Source organism: Diuraphis noxia, unplaced genomic scaffold (genome assembly GCF_037042655.1).
Source record: "Diuraphis noxia isolate RWA-SAM2 unplaced genomic scaffold, SU_Dnox_SAM2 contig0002, whole genome shotgun sequence".
NCBI lineage: Eukaryota > Metazoa > Arthropoda > Insecta > Hemiptera > Aphididae > Diuraphis > Diuraphis noxia.
In genome coordinates this window covers 37007380-37023969 of record NW_028301712.1, presented here as the reverse complement: position 1 = coordinate 37023969, position 16590 = coordinate 37007380, and the positions used below count along the sequence as shown (strand labels likewise).

The 16590-nt window shown below is 28.1% G+C and overlaps 2 protein-coding genes and 1 long non-coding RNA gene across 3 annotated transcripts in view; 2 read left to right on the top strand and 1 right to left on the bottom strand.

Annotated features, from left to right (window-relative positions):
• Positions 1-1041: 1041 nt before the first annotated feature.
• On the top strand, positions 1042-8604 carry Rcd1 (Reduction in Cnn dots 1). Its single transcript, XM_089221534.1, has 14 exons — positions 1042-1305; positions 1385-1497; positions 1572-1724; positions 2592-2856; positions 2916-3062; positions 3135-3273; positions 4770-4939; positions 5433-5581; positions 5657-5804; positions 6475-6592; positions 6708-6938; positions 7319-7426; positions 7528-7892; positions 8069-8604. The coding sequence occupies exons 1-14, from the start codon at positions 1234-1236 to the stop codon at positions 8387-8389; spliced, it is 2499 nt and encodes an 832-aa protein (XP_089077660.1). The 5' UTR covers positions 1042-1233; the 3' UTR covers positions 8390-8604.
• Positions 8463-16590, bottom strand: part of LOC107161550 (protein NSUN7) — a 25936-nt gene continuing 17808 nt past the window's right edge. Inside the window, exons 7-12 of the mRNA XM_089221535.1 lie at positions 15431-15578; positions 14386-14538; positions 11758-11961; positions 10174-10287; positions 8961-9100; positions 8463-8866 (exon numbers count right to left, since the gene is read on the bottom strand). Of these exons, the coding sequence (XP_089077661.1) occupies positions 8560-8866; positions 8961-9100; positions 10174-10287; positions 11758-11961; positions 14386-14538; positions 15431-15578 (1066 nt within the window). The 3' untranslated portion in view covers positions 8463-8559. The remainder of the gene's footprint in view (positions 8867-8960; positions 9101-10173; positions 10288-11757; positions 11962-14385; positions 14539-15430; positions 15579-16590) is intronic.
• LOC149058412 (uncharacterized) overlaps positions 14418-16590 on the top strand; it is an 8828-nt gene continuing 6655 nt past the window's right edge. Inside the window, exon 1 of the long non-coding RNA XR_016190591.1 lies at positions 14418-14546. This is a non-coding gene — a long non-coding RNA (uncharacterized LOC149058412). The remainder of the gene's footprint in view (positions 14547-16590) is intronic.

Sequence of the window (16590 nt, the reverse complement as noted above, 5' to 3'; positions counted from 1 at the left end):
ATATATTCTGTATTATCAGTCATCAATTGATCAATATTGTAAAATATATTAATTCTTAAATTAAAATTTGTTTTTGTAATTATAAGAAAAACGTTTACATATTTGAGAAATCGAGCCTTTCCAAAAATCTGAACAAAAAACTAACGGCTAACAGTGAGCCATGACGCCATGAGCCGTACCACCACGGTGGTAAAAGACAAAAGTAGGTACATACCTGATACCTACTAACTTAATACAACACTGTCTGTCGAACCACTCTCCCCAAAAGTGATAAACTGATAACTGATAATGGTAAGCACGATTTAAGATATTATATCTTAAATATCTTAAATCGTGGTACGGACCTTAGAGCAATACAACACTTATGAATTTTGAGAGGCTAAAGCTAAAACCTCAAAGATTAAAAACAATGATCGACATTTTACGAGTTGATATTGATGTGAAATTTGCATTCGTTTGTCGTAAGTCAACTGAGTAATGAGTATATGGGTTATTATTAATGTAGGTAAAAATATTAAAATTATACAATATAAATTCTGTATAATTAGTTATTAAATTAATTGTAAAATATATTAATTCATAATTTTTTTTTATATTAATATAAGAAAAATGTTTACATATTTGAGAAATCGAGCTATCAATGTTTTATGATTAAATGTTATTGAATATTTGTTTATGGCTTAAAATGTGAAATTATCATTTTACAGTACGTAATGATGTATAATATTTTAATACTTCCAATTACATTTTAATATTTTCACAATAATAAAAATTGTTAAATAGATTAGAATACTTACCTTTTGTGTTCTGTCTTCTGTGGTATACTAGTATACAACTTTAACTACAGACTGCAGCTGTATCATACAATCATATCATTCATGATTCAAAATTGGGCGGTTCTTTCGAAAATAAATTTAATTTATCGTTTACGCCATGAAATCCTCCCATTTTTATTTATCTTACAATGATTACATCAAACTTATTTCTCCAAGTGCAAACATCTCTTTTTGTTATGTTTACCCATATTACATGGTAGTTGTGGTGTAACGAAATTTTATCTTTTATTTCAACTGAAGTCTTAATTTTTTGATTTTTTATTATTTCATATTGTTTTGACTTTTGATAAGATATTGTTTACATTTGTTTATTAACACAATAACATTGGTGTTAAACAGTTAAATGTTATTAGTTATAGGTTTTTGTTGTTAGGGTCTTGACAAAACAGCTTTCAAAATGGATTCCGACGTAGACTCCGAACTAAAATCGGATTTCACGTCGTATCTAGAGCACATATCCCAAAGAAAAGTATGTACCTATTCCGATTAAAAATTTTTTGTTTGTGAATGAATAATTTAATGACCGACTATTGTATGTGAATTTGTAGAAATTTCAACAAAATTCAACATTAACCGAACACAGTTATTCATCATCCGAATATCAGCAAGACAATTTGTGTTCTACAATTCAAACATTATTTATACACAGATTTGTTCAAAGGTAAGCCTAATGCATTATCTTACCATATTGTGAATTGTTTTATTAACTTAACACAATTATTTTTTTATTTTTAGTGAAAATTCTTCTGATGACGTTGACATTGAAACTATTGACAAAGATGTGAAGTTATTAACATATAGACCTGAGGTTGAACCTAAATCAATAGAATCATATAGAAATTCTAAATTACCTAGAGACCCTGAAATGTGGGAAGATAATATTAACAAGTATGTTTACAACTTTTAATATCATAATAATTTTAAGTTACTAAATTAAAATTTTTGATCTGCTTGATCATAAATGCAATTAAAAATTGTCGCATACTACTGAAAATTATATGATGCTTCGATCTTTTTGCTATCCAGAAAATGTTAGATTTTATGTAAACATTTATTATTACCTAGCTATTAACATTGTGAATGGTAAATTTAAAAAAAGTTTTGATAAAAAAGTGCCACGGAAAAACTCCCTATTTTATAAAAATATGATAAGACATATTTTATTCAATTTTTAATTATTTTACGAGAGGCACATGTCTTAATAAATACATTTTTATATTTTTTAAATAATATTTTTAGACATGTTATATGTTATACATATATATTTTTTATATTATTATATTATTTTCAATAAATTTAACATGTAATTATGTTTATAAATACTTATACAAAAAAGACTTAATTTGCTATTATAAAAGAATATTGTATAATTTATATGCATTTTTTATAAGTATCAATTAAACTGAAGGAAAATATCTAGATACTATGTAAAGAATAATAATTTTGTTTTTATGTTCTTTCATGAATATGTTGAGAATAATTTTTAATCCTAGAAATGTGCCTATTTAATTTAGTTGTTTGTTAATTATTTTCAACAAAATATGTAACATGTATTACCTATGGCCTATGTACCTATATAATTACTTATATAATAAAAAACTGAATTTAAATCAAATATTAATTTGGTGACATTTTTTCCGTGAGACTTTCTCACCGGGGACTTTTTTCCTAATATCGTTAAAAATTAACTTGATAGGACATAATATAAATAATATGTTCATATATATAATAATAATATATAATTATTTGTTATAGACAGCGGTGGAGTAAACTTGAACGAACTTTGTTTGAAAGAGCTCTATCTATTTTATACGCAAATCGTTTATCGAGATTAACGTTTGAAGGTACAGTTCAAGAGTATGTTCAAAAAATCATCTGTACCGAAAAATCAGTGGCTGAAATGCACCACCTATTAACTAATTACACTCACTGGGACATATCATTGTCTCAATGGTTGCATGGACTATTCATTTCTAATTTACCAGATGACTATCTTGCATCCTACATTGATATATTAGAGGTAATTGAATAATTATATTTTTCTGTTTTATTTACTATGAATAATAATTTTTTTAATAGAAATTGAAACAAATTGCTCCATCATTTGTAAATGATATGATATCAGCAAATTCAATAGGACGTTCTAAAGAAGAAATTAAATTAAAATCTATTAATCTAGATGAACCTGTTGATCCTTTTAACTATATGTTGGTAACTTATCCACCCGTAAGTATAACAAATGTTTAAACTTATGATAATTTATATTCAATTAAATTAAGTTACAAAAAAATATTTTAGCTAAAATTACCAAAAAATCCTGTTATAATATTAGTACCAGACTTTCCTGGGTACTGTACACAACCAAATACAAGGACTTACGATTGGATGAATGCCTTATCATATTTAGCTGAATTAGACGTTGCTTTGGCAGCAAAAGGTAAATACATTTTTTAAATGGTATACAGTGTGATCACGATAAGTGGAAACACTCAATAACTATGTGCAGGCTTCATATATTTCAATTCTGCTTTTTCGGCTAACTAATAAACATTATTATACACATTTTCAAATAATTAGACTATTTTTTTGACACTTAACTTTGCGCATGCGCACAATAACTTTTTTTTTTTAAATGGCATGATCCATTTTTGACCACAAATTATTTTTTTTGGTATTTTTTTATGAATTTTAGTGGTTGAATTTCTTTTCTAAGTCAAAAAATGACCGAGTTACAGCAATTTGATTTTACGTTATTACAATAGGTAAACAGGTATTTCATAAATTGGATTAGTTATTTTTATTTTTTTATTATTAACTAAGTATTTTATAATCTGTTATACCCGTGCAAATAACGTAAAATCAAATTGCTGTAACTCGGTCATTTTTTGACTTAGAAAAGAAATTCAACCACTAAAATTCATAAAAAAAATACCAAAATAAATAATTTGTGGTCAAAAATGGATCATGCCATTTAAAAAAAAAAGTTATTGTGCGCATGCGCAAAGTTAAGTGTCAAAAAAATAGTCTAATTATTTGAAAATGTGTATAATAATGTTTATTAGTTAGCCGAAAAAGCAGAATTGAAATATATGAAGCCTGCACATAGTTATTGAGTGTTTCCACTTATCGTGATCACACTGTACATTAAATTTAAATTTTTATGATATTATTTAAAATAATAGTATGATATGTTGATGAATTATATTTTATTTAAGTCATTATTATACTATATCTATACTCTAATAGATATGTTTTTAGATTCTATCTTGTCAGGCTTGTTTTACAACTCTTTTCCTAATACAGTAGAACCTCAACTAACCTTCAGTCTCGGGACCAGAGCTTTGACGAATAATTAAAAAGACGGTTAAGCGAACAACAAAAATTTAAACAGTGCTTACTTACTGCACTTTCTTCCCTTCGTAAACGTTTAATAATATCCAATTTTTGAGATAAATCAAATACAACATGCTTTTGTTACAATATATAATTCAACCTCCAACCTCCCCACGCAACTGATTACTATTCATCCATGTGACCAAGTCTCATTCGAACTCTTTACTATCTTCTATCTTCATTAATAATTATATTTATAATTTAAAAATGTTATTGTTTGTATATTATTTGATTTGTTTTTGACTCCTACTGTATTAAAATAAAATATTACTCAGAAAAAATGTTATACCAACAAATCTAAATTTTTCTTAATACTTTTTTTAAAGTTTAGATACATTATTTTGTAAATATATAAATTATCATGATTATGGAATAATTTAACTTCATAATATTAATTTAATACTTGAAAATAGATTAACTAAAAATGTATTAATTTTTTTAAATCACAAAAATTATATTCATATATTAAATTAAATGCTTTGTATGTAATATATATTAATTATTTTTTAATCAAGTTAATATGTGACTGTTGTATTTTAGTACCATGGGATTATGAAGAGTACTCTCGCGAGGAAGAATTAGATATAGAAACTAGTCTAGAAGCCATGGTAGATGCTACAAGAAGTAAAGTTGTATCAGTGCGATCTGAAGATTCCAGCAGGCCTATTATCCTGGCTGGTGTTGGAGTCAGTGCTGCTATAGCTTGTCAAGTAGTTATATTTTATCAATTCATATTTTTACAAACTATAATAGAAAATAATAAATATGAGTATTAATCTGAATATAGTACCAATGTTGATATATTAATATGCGTCATCCTACAAGGCATATCTATAAATCTTTTTAAAATGAGGTAAGAGTTAAAAATTTTAAAGATCTAAAAAAAGGAGAGTTGTAACTAATTACTAGTGTGGAGAATTGGATTTGAATACAAATCTACTAGTTGAAAAAAAAAAAACAAAAAATTATTTATAAGTTTTATGCAACTGTGTAGAACACAGATAGTTGATATAGACTTTTGTCCTATCCAATCTCGTCATATTTGTTGTTTTTTTTCTTTGTGGAAACATTTCAGTCATAATTCATAACTTTATTTACATGGTATAATATTACTTACTACAAAATAATAAATGTTTATTTTTAATAATACATGTATACATGTATTGTAATAAATATCGACTTATATTTGTTTATATATTTTAGGTAGCTGTTTTAGAAAAAGTTGAAGGATTAGTATGTATTGGGTTCATTGTTAATTCATCTGAAGTAAAAAGAGGTTATGAAGGTGATTGTATTTTGGGTCTTGACTGTCCTACAGTTTTTGTGACTGGCCAGCTAAGCATTTTTTCACCGTATGTTGTTACTTATTTTTTTTTAGTACATTAAATATAAATTATTCTTAATTGCATGTTTCTAAAATTCTATAGGGTTTTGGATATGGAAGAATTAAGAGTAAAGTTGAAATGTAAGACCAATCATATACTAGTTGGTGGTGCAAATGATGAATTGGTCATGAACCATACTACTAAGATGAGAGAAGCAGTCACTCAAAAACTTGTTGACCGATGTGTTTTGGTATAATTTAAACTTTTCACTTTTAATGGGATGCCATACTTGTACATGATGTTTCCATCTTAAGAGGACGTCACACCCACATGTGTTGTCTCCATCTTAAAAGTGTGTAACATTACAAATTTTATGCACAGCAGTTCCAATTTAGCTCTGTTAGTTTAAAATGTGAATTGACCTCTTATAAAAATTAAAAGTAACATTATTATCTAGGTTATCACAGAGGCTTTTTATTATATTAATTTAATTTTAAAGCGAGTTAGAGTATTTTAAAAATAATTAATTGTTCTATATTCTAAATACTCTAACTCGCTCTAAAATTAAAATATAATAAAAAGTTTCTGTGATAAACTAAATAATAATGTTACTTTCAATTTTTATACGAGGTTAATTCACTCTATATTTTAAACTAACAGAGCTGAATTGGAACTGCTGATCGTAAGATTTTCTATGTTACACCTTGTAAGATGGAGACAGCAATGCGGGTATAGCCTCCTCTTAAAAATGTAAAACATATTAAATTTTAGTTTAGCTGATCATTTCATTCTTACAACCTTAATTTGGTCTGCTAAATACAAATTTGGTATGTTGTATGTTATAAGACAGAAAACATATACAAGTATAGCGTCTTCTTATTAATGAACTTTTTACCAATATATTCAATATTTTTTTACAGGAAGAAATTGGAAATTTCTTGAAAGACATTTTGGAACCTTCCCCTAAAATAATTCGTAAACCTGATGTTGAAAATACAGATTTTAAAAAACCCGTATTCTCAAAAAAAAAACCTAATAGTAAGATATGAAAACTTTTGTTAATACTTTTAAATCTATTGTACTTAACTTCACATTCTGACAACTAACTTACTTTTTGTCTTTAAATTTAACTTAAATTTTTTTATTTCTATAGATAAATCTTCAGCACGCCTCAACAAAGGAAGCCAAAAACTTATGGTTTCTGCCAATAAACAAACTCCTAAGAGACAAACTGCAAATCGCAAGGTTACCAAAACATCAAATTCGTCATTATCTTCTAATGTAATAGCAAAAGATGAAGAACTTATGCCACCTCCTTCAAGTTCTGTTAAACAAGAATATTATCTTCAGTGTGAAAATGCTGACTCTACCTCAAACAGTATTCGTAAGTTATTTCGGAAAATATTTAATTTATCTACTTTTTTATCTTATTTTTAATCACAAAAATGTTACTATCCCAAGTTTAAATATATTGTGTGAGTAGGAAGTGAGTGGAATATAGGAAGTTCAACCTCCTTCTAATTAAAATATAGAAAGTTTATGAATCAATTTATAAACGTAAAAAACTTCCAAAATATTTTAAAGTTTTTTTTTTATTATTGTGATGAACCTCCCACCCCTATTAATTTTCTGTTTACACTGTATACTTCTATTGCAATGAGAAACAATATTTAAAAAAGATACTCAACTCAAGGATATTTAGTAATTGTTATCAAAAAAGTTAAGCGTTCTTAATTTTATCTATTTAATTTTTGTTTTTTTTAGAACAAGAAGATAATATGTTTATACCAAAATTAGGGAATCAAAAATTTTCTACTCTAGCAGAATTGTTACAGGAACAAGACAACTTCAATTTCAATGTTTCTCAAACAAGTATGTTCCGATTAATACATATTAGTGTTTATTAGTGTTGAAGTGTTTGTTAATTATATTCTTATCCATTAATGATATATTATTTTCTGAAAACACTATAGCTTCATCTTTAACATCTATGAATGGTTCACCTGTAATTTTCACGCCAGACCAAAAGAATATTGTGGTATGCAGCTCAAATTTCCAGTCTCTACAAGATCAATCTGCTGCTCCTGTTGTGGAAGAAATAACACCTGATCAAATATTGGATATGCCAATAGTCTTTGCAGATGAACCTCAAGAAGAAGAAGAAGTTGAAGTAAAACATAATATTGATAACAGTTCCTATTTCATCGCAAATTTAAATGAATTTAATGAACGGAAAATGGTTGTCAAAGAAGAACCTGTTGATGAAGATGACAATTTTGATGTCTTATGCCCTACTATTTCAAGGACTACGATTCCTGAGCGTCTAAAAATTAAACAGGTATGTATAATAATTAGTTATTGCATCACTACACTTAAATTGAAATATTCTAAATAAATATGTAATATACTCTAAAAAATATATGTAATATAAAATACCACAATTTCTTTTTGTTTCCAAAAAAGTAAACTTATAGTTTTATATTTAATAAATTATAATATTTATTAATTTTACAGGTTGCATATGACTCACCTTCCAAAGTCAAGCTAGTAGTAAACAAAGCACCAAAAGGACTTGTACCCAGTGGTTACCAAACATTCTCTGTTCCCAGTCAAAATTCAGGAAATATTCAATTTGTTAACAGATTACCCATATCAGGTAATAAAATCAGAAGAATTGAAGGAGGAATGAATTCTAGGGTTGTGCCAAAAACTGTGTCGATTCGTCACATACAAGACAGTAACATTAAAATTCTCAAAAGTAATACAGGACAACAAATAAATTTAAATAAAATTAAAACAATGGCAACCACACAAAAGTTTAAGAAAATTATATAATACCAAATTTTAAGACTAAAGTGATGAAGATGCGCACACACAACCTTCACATATTGCTGTTAACAAAAGCAAGTTAGTTAATAAAATATTTATATTTATGTTTTTAATATATAATATTACATATTATTGATGTATTATATTAATTATACTATACGTCACAAACTTATATATTATGAACACGAATAAATCCGTTTCGTTTTTTGCGGTTTGAAAAATGTAGTGACTTTTTTCAATCTTAATGGTGTTCTATTTGTGTGTTTTCCAAATCTAACCATTTGTACCTTGTTCCATGCAAAAAAAGGTTTCCTCAGTGCTTTGATTATATGGTGTACGCTTATTTTCCACCAGCGAGTAGCTATGGACGTCTTATCATAAGGTTTACCAAAACGAGGACATTGTGGTGGTTTTCTGGAACAACGTTGTAGAAATGCGTGTGTAGGCACCAAAACGCGCATTTGCTCAAATTTCAACATCACTCTAAAATATATATGTTTTTGCATGTTTACACAATTTTATAATCGATAAGTATTCGTTGGATTTTTTATTATTATTCATCAATTATTAGTATTACCTGGGTTCATCGCTATTGGTCAAAGACAGCAATATAATGGGACTAGGAATTTTTTGTTTGCGTCCTTTAACAGGTTTGCCGAATAGTCCTCTTTGCTCTGCCATTCGTATCAAATGGTTTGCGTCAAAAGTCATCAGTTCCTTGAAATCAATCATTACAATGTTGTGCATTAGGTATTTGCCCAGTTGTCCTCATACATTCTTGCCCTGCTGTTAGAAATATACTTCTACTAGCTTCCTAGTTTACTGAACAATTTTAATTTGTAAAATGCATGCTACTTAATAATGATACAACTTTAAAAATGACACCATGTATTTATGAATAACATACAATTTACGTATTAATTTTTTCTTATTTTAAATAAACCACTAAAACCCACTGAATAATTAATGTGTCGCATCATGAATTATAATAATTAATTGTTATTTATAAAGATTATGCAGTGGAATCACACTTAAAAAATGATTTAAATTTTACTCACGAGAATACACGCTGTAAGACTTAATAATAGTTTGTAACTAGGTGTATATTTTGATTTAATTTTTGCCTTATTTATGAATAACGACTAGAACATCAATAAAGAACATAAGTTGCATACTGGAAATTTAATCAGTCTAGAACTCGAAAGTTATAAGAAATAAAAAGGAAAAAAAATATGATATATTATGCATGAATGAAAAGATGTCAGATATGCAAAGAATTTTTATAAATATTTTTAAAAATTCAAAATTCAAAATTCCAAAATATAAAATATAAATCATTTTTGGTTGGTAATAATTAAACTTTTCGTCATTTTGACAACTTGTTTAAAAAAAGCTAAAACACTTAAAATTGTCATAGGAATGATAATAGGTACATGAGAATATAAATCGATAGAGATTAAATCAGCATCGTTGTCACTTGTCGTTAAATTAATGGTCAAGAGCGACGAAAACAATAAAAACCTACATTAATTACTCGTATATTATTAAGTTTTATATTCATTTTTATTGAACGTAGATAGGTATATATGTATATTATATATAAATAGGTACACAGCTTAAGAAAGAACTTTTTTAGAAAATATGAAAAATTTGCATTTTTCATTTTTAACTCACAATTGTATAGCTTGAATTTCTAGGTTGATCTACTAGAAAACATACGAGTATATAATATAATATGGGACTCCTACTTCTGAGCTCTGTATTAATTACCTACGGTATATATTACTCACCACCCTTTTGACGGCTGCCAAATAAAGGCTTCCAGTAACATGATTCTTCTCCATATTCTCAATTGACTTATCTGGATACAGTATCATGGTTTCAAACCGATCCTTGTCGGGAATCTTAATATAAATGTTAACACATTACAGTGATGAACATAAAAAAATGTAATATACATTTTTTTTAAATTTTTTTTTTTTGAAAGTATTTAATATATAGTCATAGTTGAATCGGTCTCGTGAGGGTGCGCTACAGAATCATTGGGCAGGATATACTATTAGTAATATGTATATAGTTACCTATAAATAAAAGCCTTAAAGTACGCTTTCCCTGCAGCGTCAAACAGCACCGGTGCCAAACGTCGAGTATATAATTAATAGACGCCGATTATAATATATTAATATTATGCCCTGTCTGATATAGTTGACGCTAAACGCTGCAGGAAAAACTTACCTTTCTAGTCCTTGAATCTTTTATGTATCTATTCCTGACATTATTTTTGTACTAGATTTAAACATATTGAACTATACTTTTCTGTGATTCTTTAAAGAGTACATAAATAATTTCGACATTTTTTCCAATTTTTTTTCACTTATTTTAAATAGTAGAAATATCTATATGACCTATATTATACTCTATTTTTTGATTTAATGGTGTTTTATTAATTTCATATACACCGACCATCGTGTACCATTTAACCTAGGTATCTTAGATATATCATAGCGAAAAAAGCAATAAAATGAGTATTAAATAATAATAATTAAATACAATAACCCAAATACTGATCAGTGATGATTATTAAAAGTTAGTAAAGCACCAGGATACGATTTAATAACCAACGAAATTCTAAAAAATTATCCGATAAAATTCTGATTTGTATTACTTACACTTTAAATTACATGTTCAGACTCTCATTATATCCTTTAATATGAAAACTATCAACAATCATACTCATTCCCAATAATTATAGTCTATTTACGACTTTGGCCAAGATATTTGAAAAAGTCATTCTCCAGAAAATTATACCAATACTTCAGACACTTGATATTATCCTTTACTCTCAGTAACCATACATCAATATACAAAGACTAACAGATCTAATATCGTCATAATTCGAAAATAATCACTATACTGTCCTGGTGTATTTATAGATGTTTCGCAAGCATTCGACCGAGTTTGGCATACAGATCTGCTTTCTAAACTAAAACATGCATTTAAGAACTGTCCCATACTTATTCTTAATAATTAAATCTTATCTTCAAAACCGAACTTTTGTTGTTCGGCGGTTTAACTCCTTTTCGTTCTACTTTTGTATTCAAGTTGGAATGCCACAGGGTAGCAAATTGTCGCCCGACTTTTTATTTTGGCTAAAAACAGTACGAAGAATACGATTTTGGTTGAAAACTGTCATGCCCGAATAAAAGCACTGCTGTTTATTTAAAATAAATAAACAAAAACAAAGAATCGGGTAAGTAATATATACCAACAATTTTTACTACCTAGTACCTGACAAACAAACGGTTCTTCAATTAAGGTAAATATGTATTATATTATTTCATTATATTATATTATAATTTATAATGCACACAAACCTGAACCGGTTGGAAAACCGTAGGCCGCCAAGGTGTCTCAACCGAAGTGTTGAACTTGTTGCTGTCGTCGGCGCTCACCGATGAATAATTGTCCATGTTATGCTTCTCGTACGCCCATCCGTTCATCTCTTCGACCACAGCCTTGACCATGCCACCGTTTTCCAGCTCCAACCGGGAATGCGTTTCGTACACAACGATTTGCACCTATCACGTATAGCATATCTTATTATATATACGTATATCGAATCTCCAATACTTAAGTGATTTACAAAACTCCCTAGACGAACTATCCTTATGGTTCTCAAAATGGAAACTAAAACTAAACCCAACTATAAGTGTAGCAAAAATATTTACCCCAAAAAATACATGAACTTTAATACAAATTAACAACCAGGAAATCCAATGGAACAAGCTTAGGTTAGAATAGGCTGAGAATACTGTACCCCCTACTAAACCACAGCTCAACTATACAGATGAAATGCTCTCTACTCCTATACACAGCAATAATAAGACCACTTATAACCTACGCATGCCGGGTATGGGCATCACTGCATCAGCTTCACAAACAAAAATAAAAAAACTTCAAACTCTCCAAAATAAATGTTTAAGAATAGCCCTAAAGACTCCATGGTTCATGAGGAACAAACAACTCCACAATTATACGGGCCTAGTGGCCTACTATACGTTTCTGCATGGATAACGCAGAAATTTAAAAATTTTCACGAAAAACTCAACAAAGCACACGGAGCACTCCACTATAAAATCGGCAGAAGATCCATCAACCTAAGTTTAAAACTACGGCTACCACAGGATATACTACTTGAACCTAAAGAAGATACCTCAGATTCAGACATGGATCTGGACATATAATTAACCAAAAATCAGTAAAAATTGTAAATAGGTACTATGTAAACACATCATAATCAAAATTGTAAATTTATGACATTGTAAAAATACTCGGTGTATTGATACAATTAAATTAATAAATTAAAAAAAATTTATATATATAAGTATATAGCTCCAATATAATCGGTATAAAAAGTCGGCATTTTAAATGTATAATATTCATACTCAGCACCTTCATAAGGCAGGGTGCTTTTACCATATAGCCTTGATTTTATGTAGATAGGTACAATAAAAAAGACGAGTTGATGAGCAAAAAAAAAATTATCATTTATATTTCATACTCTATACTTTTATACATCGCCGAAATTAATAATTTAGATTTACCATTTACCTAGCATATTTTAATATTCTCGCAACGGTATATGTTGTAGAATCTACAATGTAGATGATTCGCACATGATCGGAATTTCAAATATATTCGCGTTCATGTAGATAATAAATAACTACAAAACAATAGTCATGATGATGAGGGTAACTCGACTAGTGCAGTCGATATAATACTGGATAGGTAAACTTTTTTTTTCTATATTACCGACAGCAGATTAGGTTATGAGTGAACAATACTATTCTTTGCTGCCATCGTTTATTGATGTAGGTACCATTATGCCAAAATAGAAATAATAGGATGTAATAGATACATCCCCAGCATTGGTTTACTATAAATATTCGAGTATGATAATGTTCTCATATATTTTATGCTTTCAATAATACAATAAAGACTGCAATATTAACACCCAAACATAATTAATCTAAAATGTTATAGGTATCTACCATGAATTATTATTTACCATTGAGTCCGCTAGCTCTAAGGACAGCCCACTATGCCTACCTACTTGAAATTAATTTATATAGTATCGTGCGTTAGCCACAATCAAAACATAAAACGTACACAAATAAGTTATTCATATTTAATATTATAATAAATAGTAGATATTTAAATTATGCTGGTTAAATAGAAATATAGAATATTTATGATTAATGTTATAAATGTTTAATTTTGTTTTAAATACATTTGTATAGTATATACATCAGTTTTTACTTTCGTAAATAATATTTTTATTTTCTGATCACTGTTCTTATTTTTAAATTTTAAAATTATTTTCACTTTTCTATAGTTTCTTTTCATTCGTGAAAAATAAAACCTATTAAAACCATTACACCTTTTTAGTTTCATAGATACACACTTCAACAATGAATGCAATTATTAACGAAGAATTATATTTTTCAGAGACAGATATACAGATCCAAAATAGTTTTATGCCCCTCAATGTTTCAATACAATATTATGAAATGCATAATATAATGTCATATATGCTAGAAGTTCAGTTTTCACTGTATAGTGCTGTACTAATCTATGTAAATTACAATATTATCATTGTAGTCGACCGGCATTCGCGTGTTCTCGCTTATGGTGTGGATTAGGCCTACAGGGGACACTACAATAAAAAAAAGCCCCACATGTGATACCTCATACCTACTTTTAAACAACACTGGAAATGTGATAACATCGTTAAACAAGCAAAGGTGGTGTGGAAACTACACGGTCAATATAGGTATTCATCCTATAACGAATACTTTCAAGTTATATACATGTATAACGCAAATAATATTTAAGCACTGGAGGCATGATAGGCAATAGTTATTCAATCCAAAGTATATAGAAAATTAATGTGATGGGCTAAAATTAAAATCATATTATATTGTAATCGGAATAATATGCACCTGAGGTTTAGACATAGCCATCCGCAAAGTGTCTCTCTGGTCCAACATACAAGGTATATCCGACGATTCTTCGGTGTAGTCCAACGACGCTACGGCCCTTAGTAACGTAAGGTCTCCACCTTTCGAACACACCAACTGAACTGGATCAGTGACCTGTATAGGTACGTAAATCATTTCTATACTAAATCACTATAATTTATAAATTTTAGTAGTAGATATATATTATATATTGCAAATCACGAGAGTCTCGCAATTTTTCCTATAGTTGACCACCTACTATAATACTTGAATAGTCAATAATAAACTATAGGCGTCTATTTACAGCCAACGGCATAATGCATAAATACTAGCTTATCCTTAAAATTAACTTGATTATTTGAACACCTGCTATATATAGTGAAAATAAAATTTAAAATAATATTCACAAATTTTATAAATTGGACATCCTGAATTATAAAGATAAGATATACACGAAAATAAATAGTTTTGTTTATAAGTGTTTTGAAAAATACTATGAACTATGGTTATATAGTTATAATTTGATGATATTTTTGCTTCTAAAATACAATATTAATATTTTTAAAAACCGGGTAAGAGGGTAACGCTCTGCTGTACATTATATAGGTATCTAGAGAGCCACAGTAATGAACGTGTTAATTAGTATGAATTCAAAAATATAAAATAATTATTTTACGCAAATAGTAAAAACACAGATTTTTTAAATATTGTAAACAAAAAACAATTCAAAGCGAATAAGATGTGTCTGCTAATATTAATAGCATAATATTTGACCTTATGATAGGTATTAAATTAATTAATTTTCGTATTAGACATTACTAGTTAAAAATACAATAGGATTAATTGAATTAATTATTTCAGAAAAAAAATGAATTTATAAGCCCCATTGAGTGTATAAATATAAAATATATAATAATATACTTTAAAAGTTTCAAGAATGTACTTACGAATTTTGTGCTACTTTAAGCCCTAATGCCAGCACTCAGAGAAAATTTGTTAAAATATAATCGACAAATGTCGATCTTACCCCAGTGTTGGTGTTTGGTGGTGTAGCCAGTATGGACACGATGTCCAGCGAAAGTTGATTATTAGAGTTCGACTGGAGGAAATCTTCGGTGATTAATTTGCAGTTCTGCACGCCCAAATTCACGAAGTAGTTGTAATAGTCATTTTTCCTTGAACACAAATAGAAAATATACAAAAGTTAATACTCAAAACGTACCAGCAATTATTATTTACGTATATATTATAGCATAGCAGCCATTACGATATTTCGATGGCTATATATATATTCGTAAAAAATTAAAAACAAATCAATATACCTACGCCTTACATAAAATAAAATATTATCGTAATACTATGTTGAAAAAAGTTATAAATTACAATTTTTCAAAATTTAGAATAATAATAAATCCTTTATGCTTTAAAAAAGAACTGATTTAAATTGGTTATTACACGATTAAGCATAAAACATCGTTTTTACGACATGATTGAACAACTTTGTCGGCGTATCAAATGTTTACAAATACAAAAGAAAACTTACATCGTTGAGTATAAAAACTCTGCAATGTTGTCATTTTCAATTTTGAACTATTATATTGTACAAAAAATGTTTGTTTAAATAATTATAATAATTCAAAATATAGAAATAATTAAGTCTCCGATCAAATTATTATTATATTATTTCGGAAATGGATATTTTCACTTAATTTTTTTAAACAGTAACATTTTCGATAAAGCTTCAGGGCTCGGCTCACTGCTCTAGGCTCGTTTAAGTTTGGTAACATAATAATTGGTGTTATAAACTAATAATACGTGAAAATAATAAATTAAAAATTGTCGGCAATGTGAATGTAACAACGTCACATAAAATACGTTCAATCATGTTGCTAAAAAGGTATGTACTCAATTTTATTGTGTTGCTAAAAAGCATAATATGCTCAATCGTGTTACTAAAAAGGTATATTATGTTCAATCGTGTTGTGCTAAAAACATATATTATGCTCAATCGCTCTTTACCGATCAAATTCAACGTTATGCGTTGTAAATTGTTATTGTTTTATTGAATTCACTGTATACAATATTATATTATACTCAATCATTGTATCTCATTTTCACGAATTAATCGATTTATACTACTACGACGACGTGCTCATTTATACTGACGCTTCAAAAAGCTCAAACGGA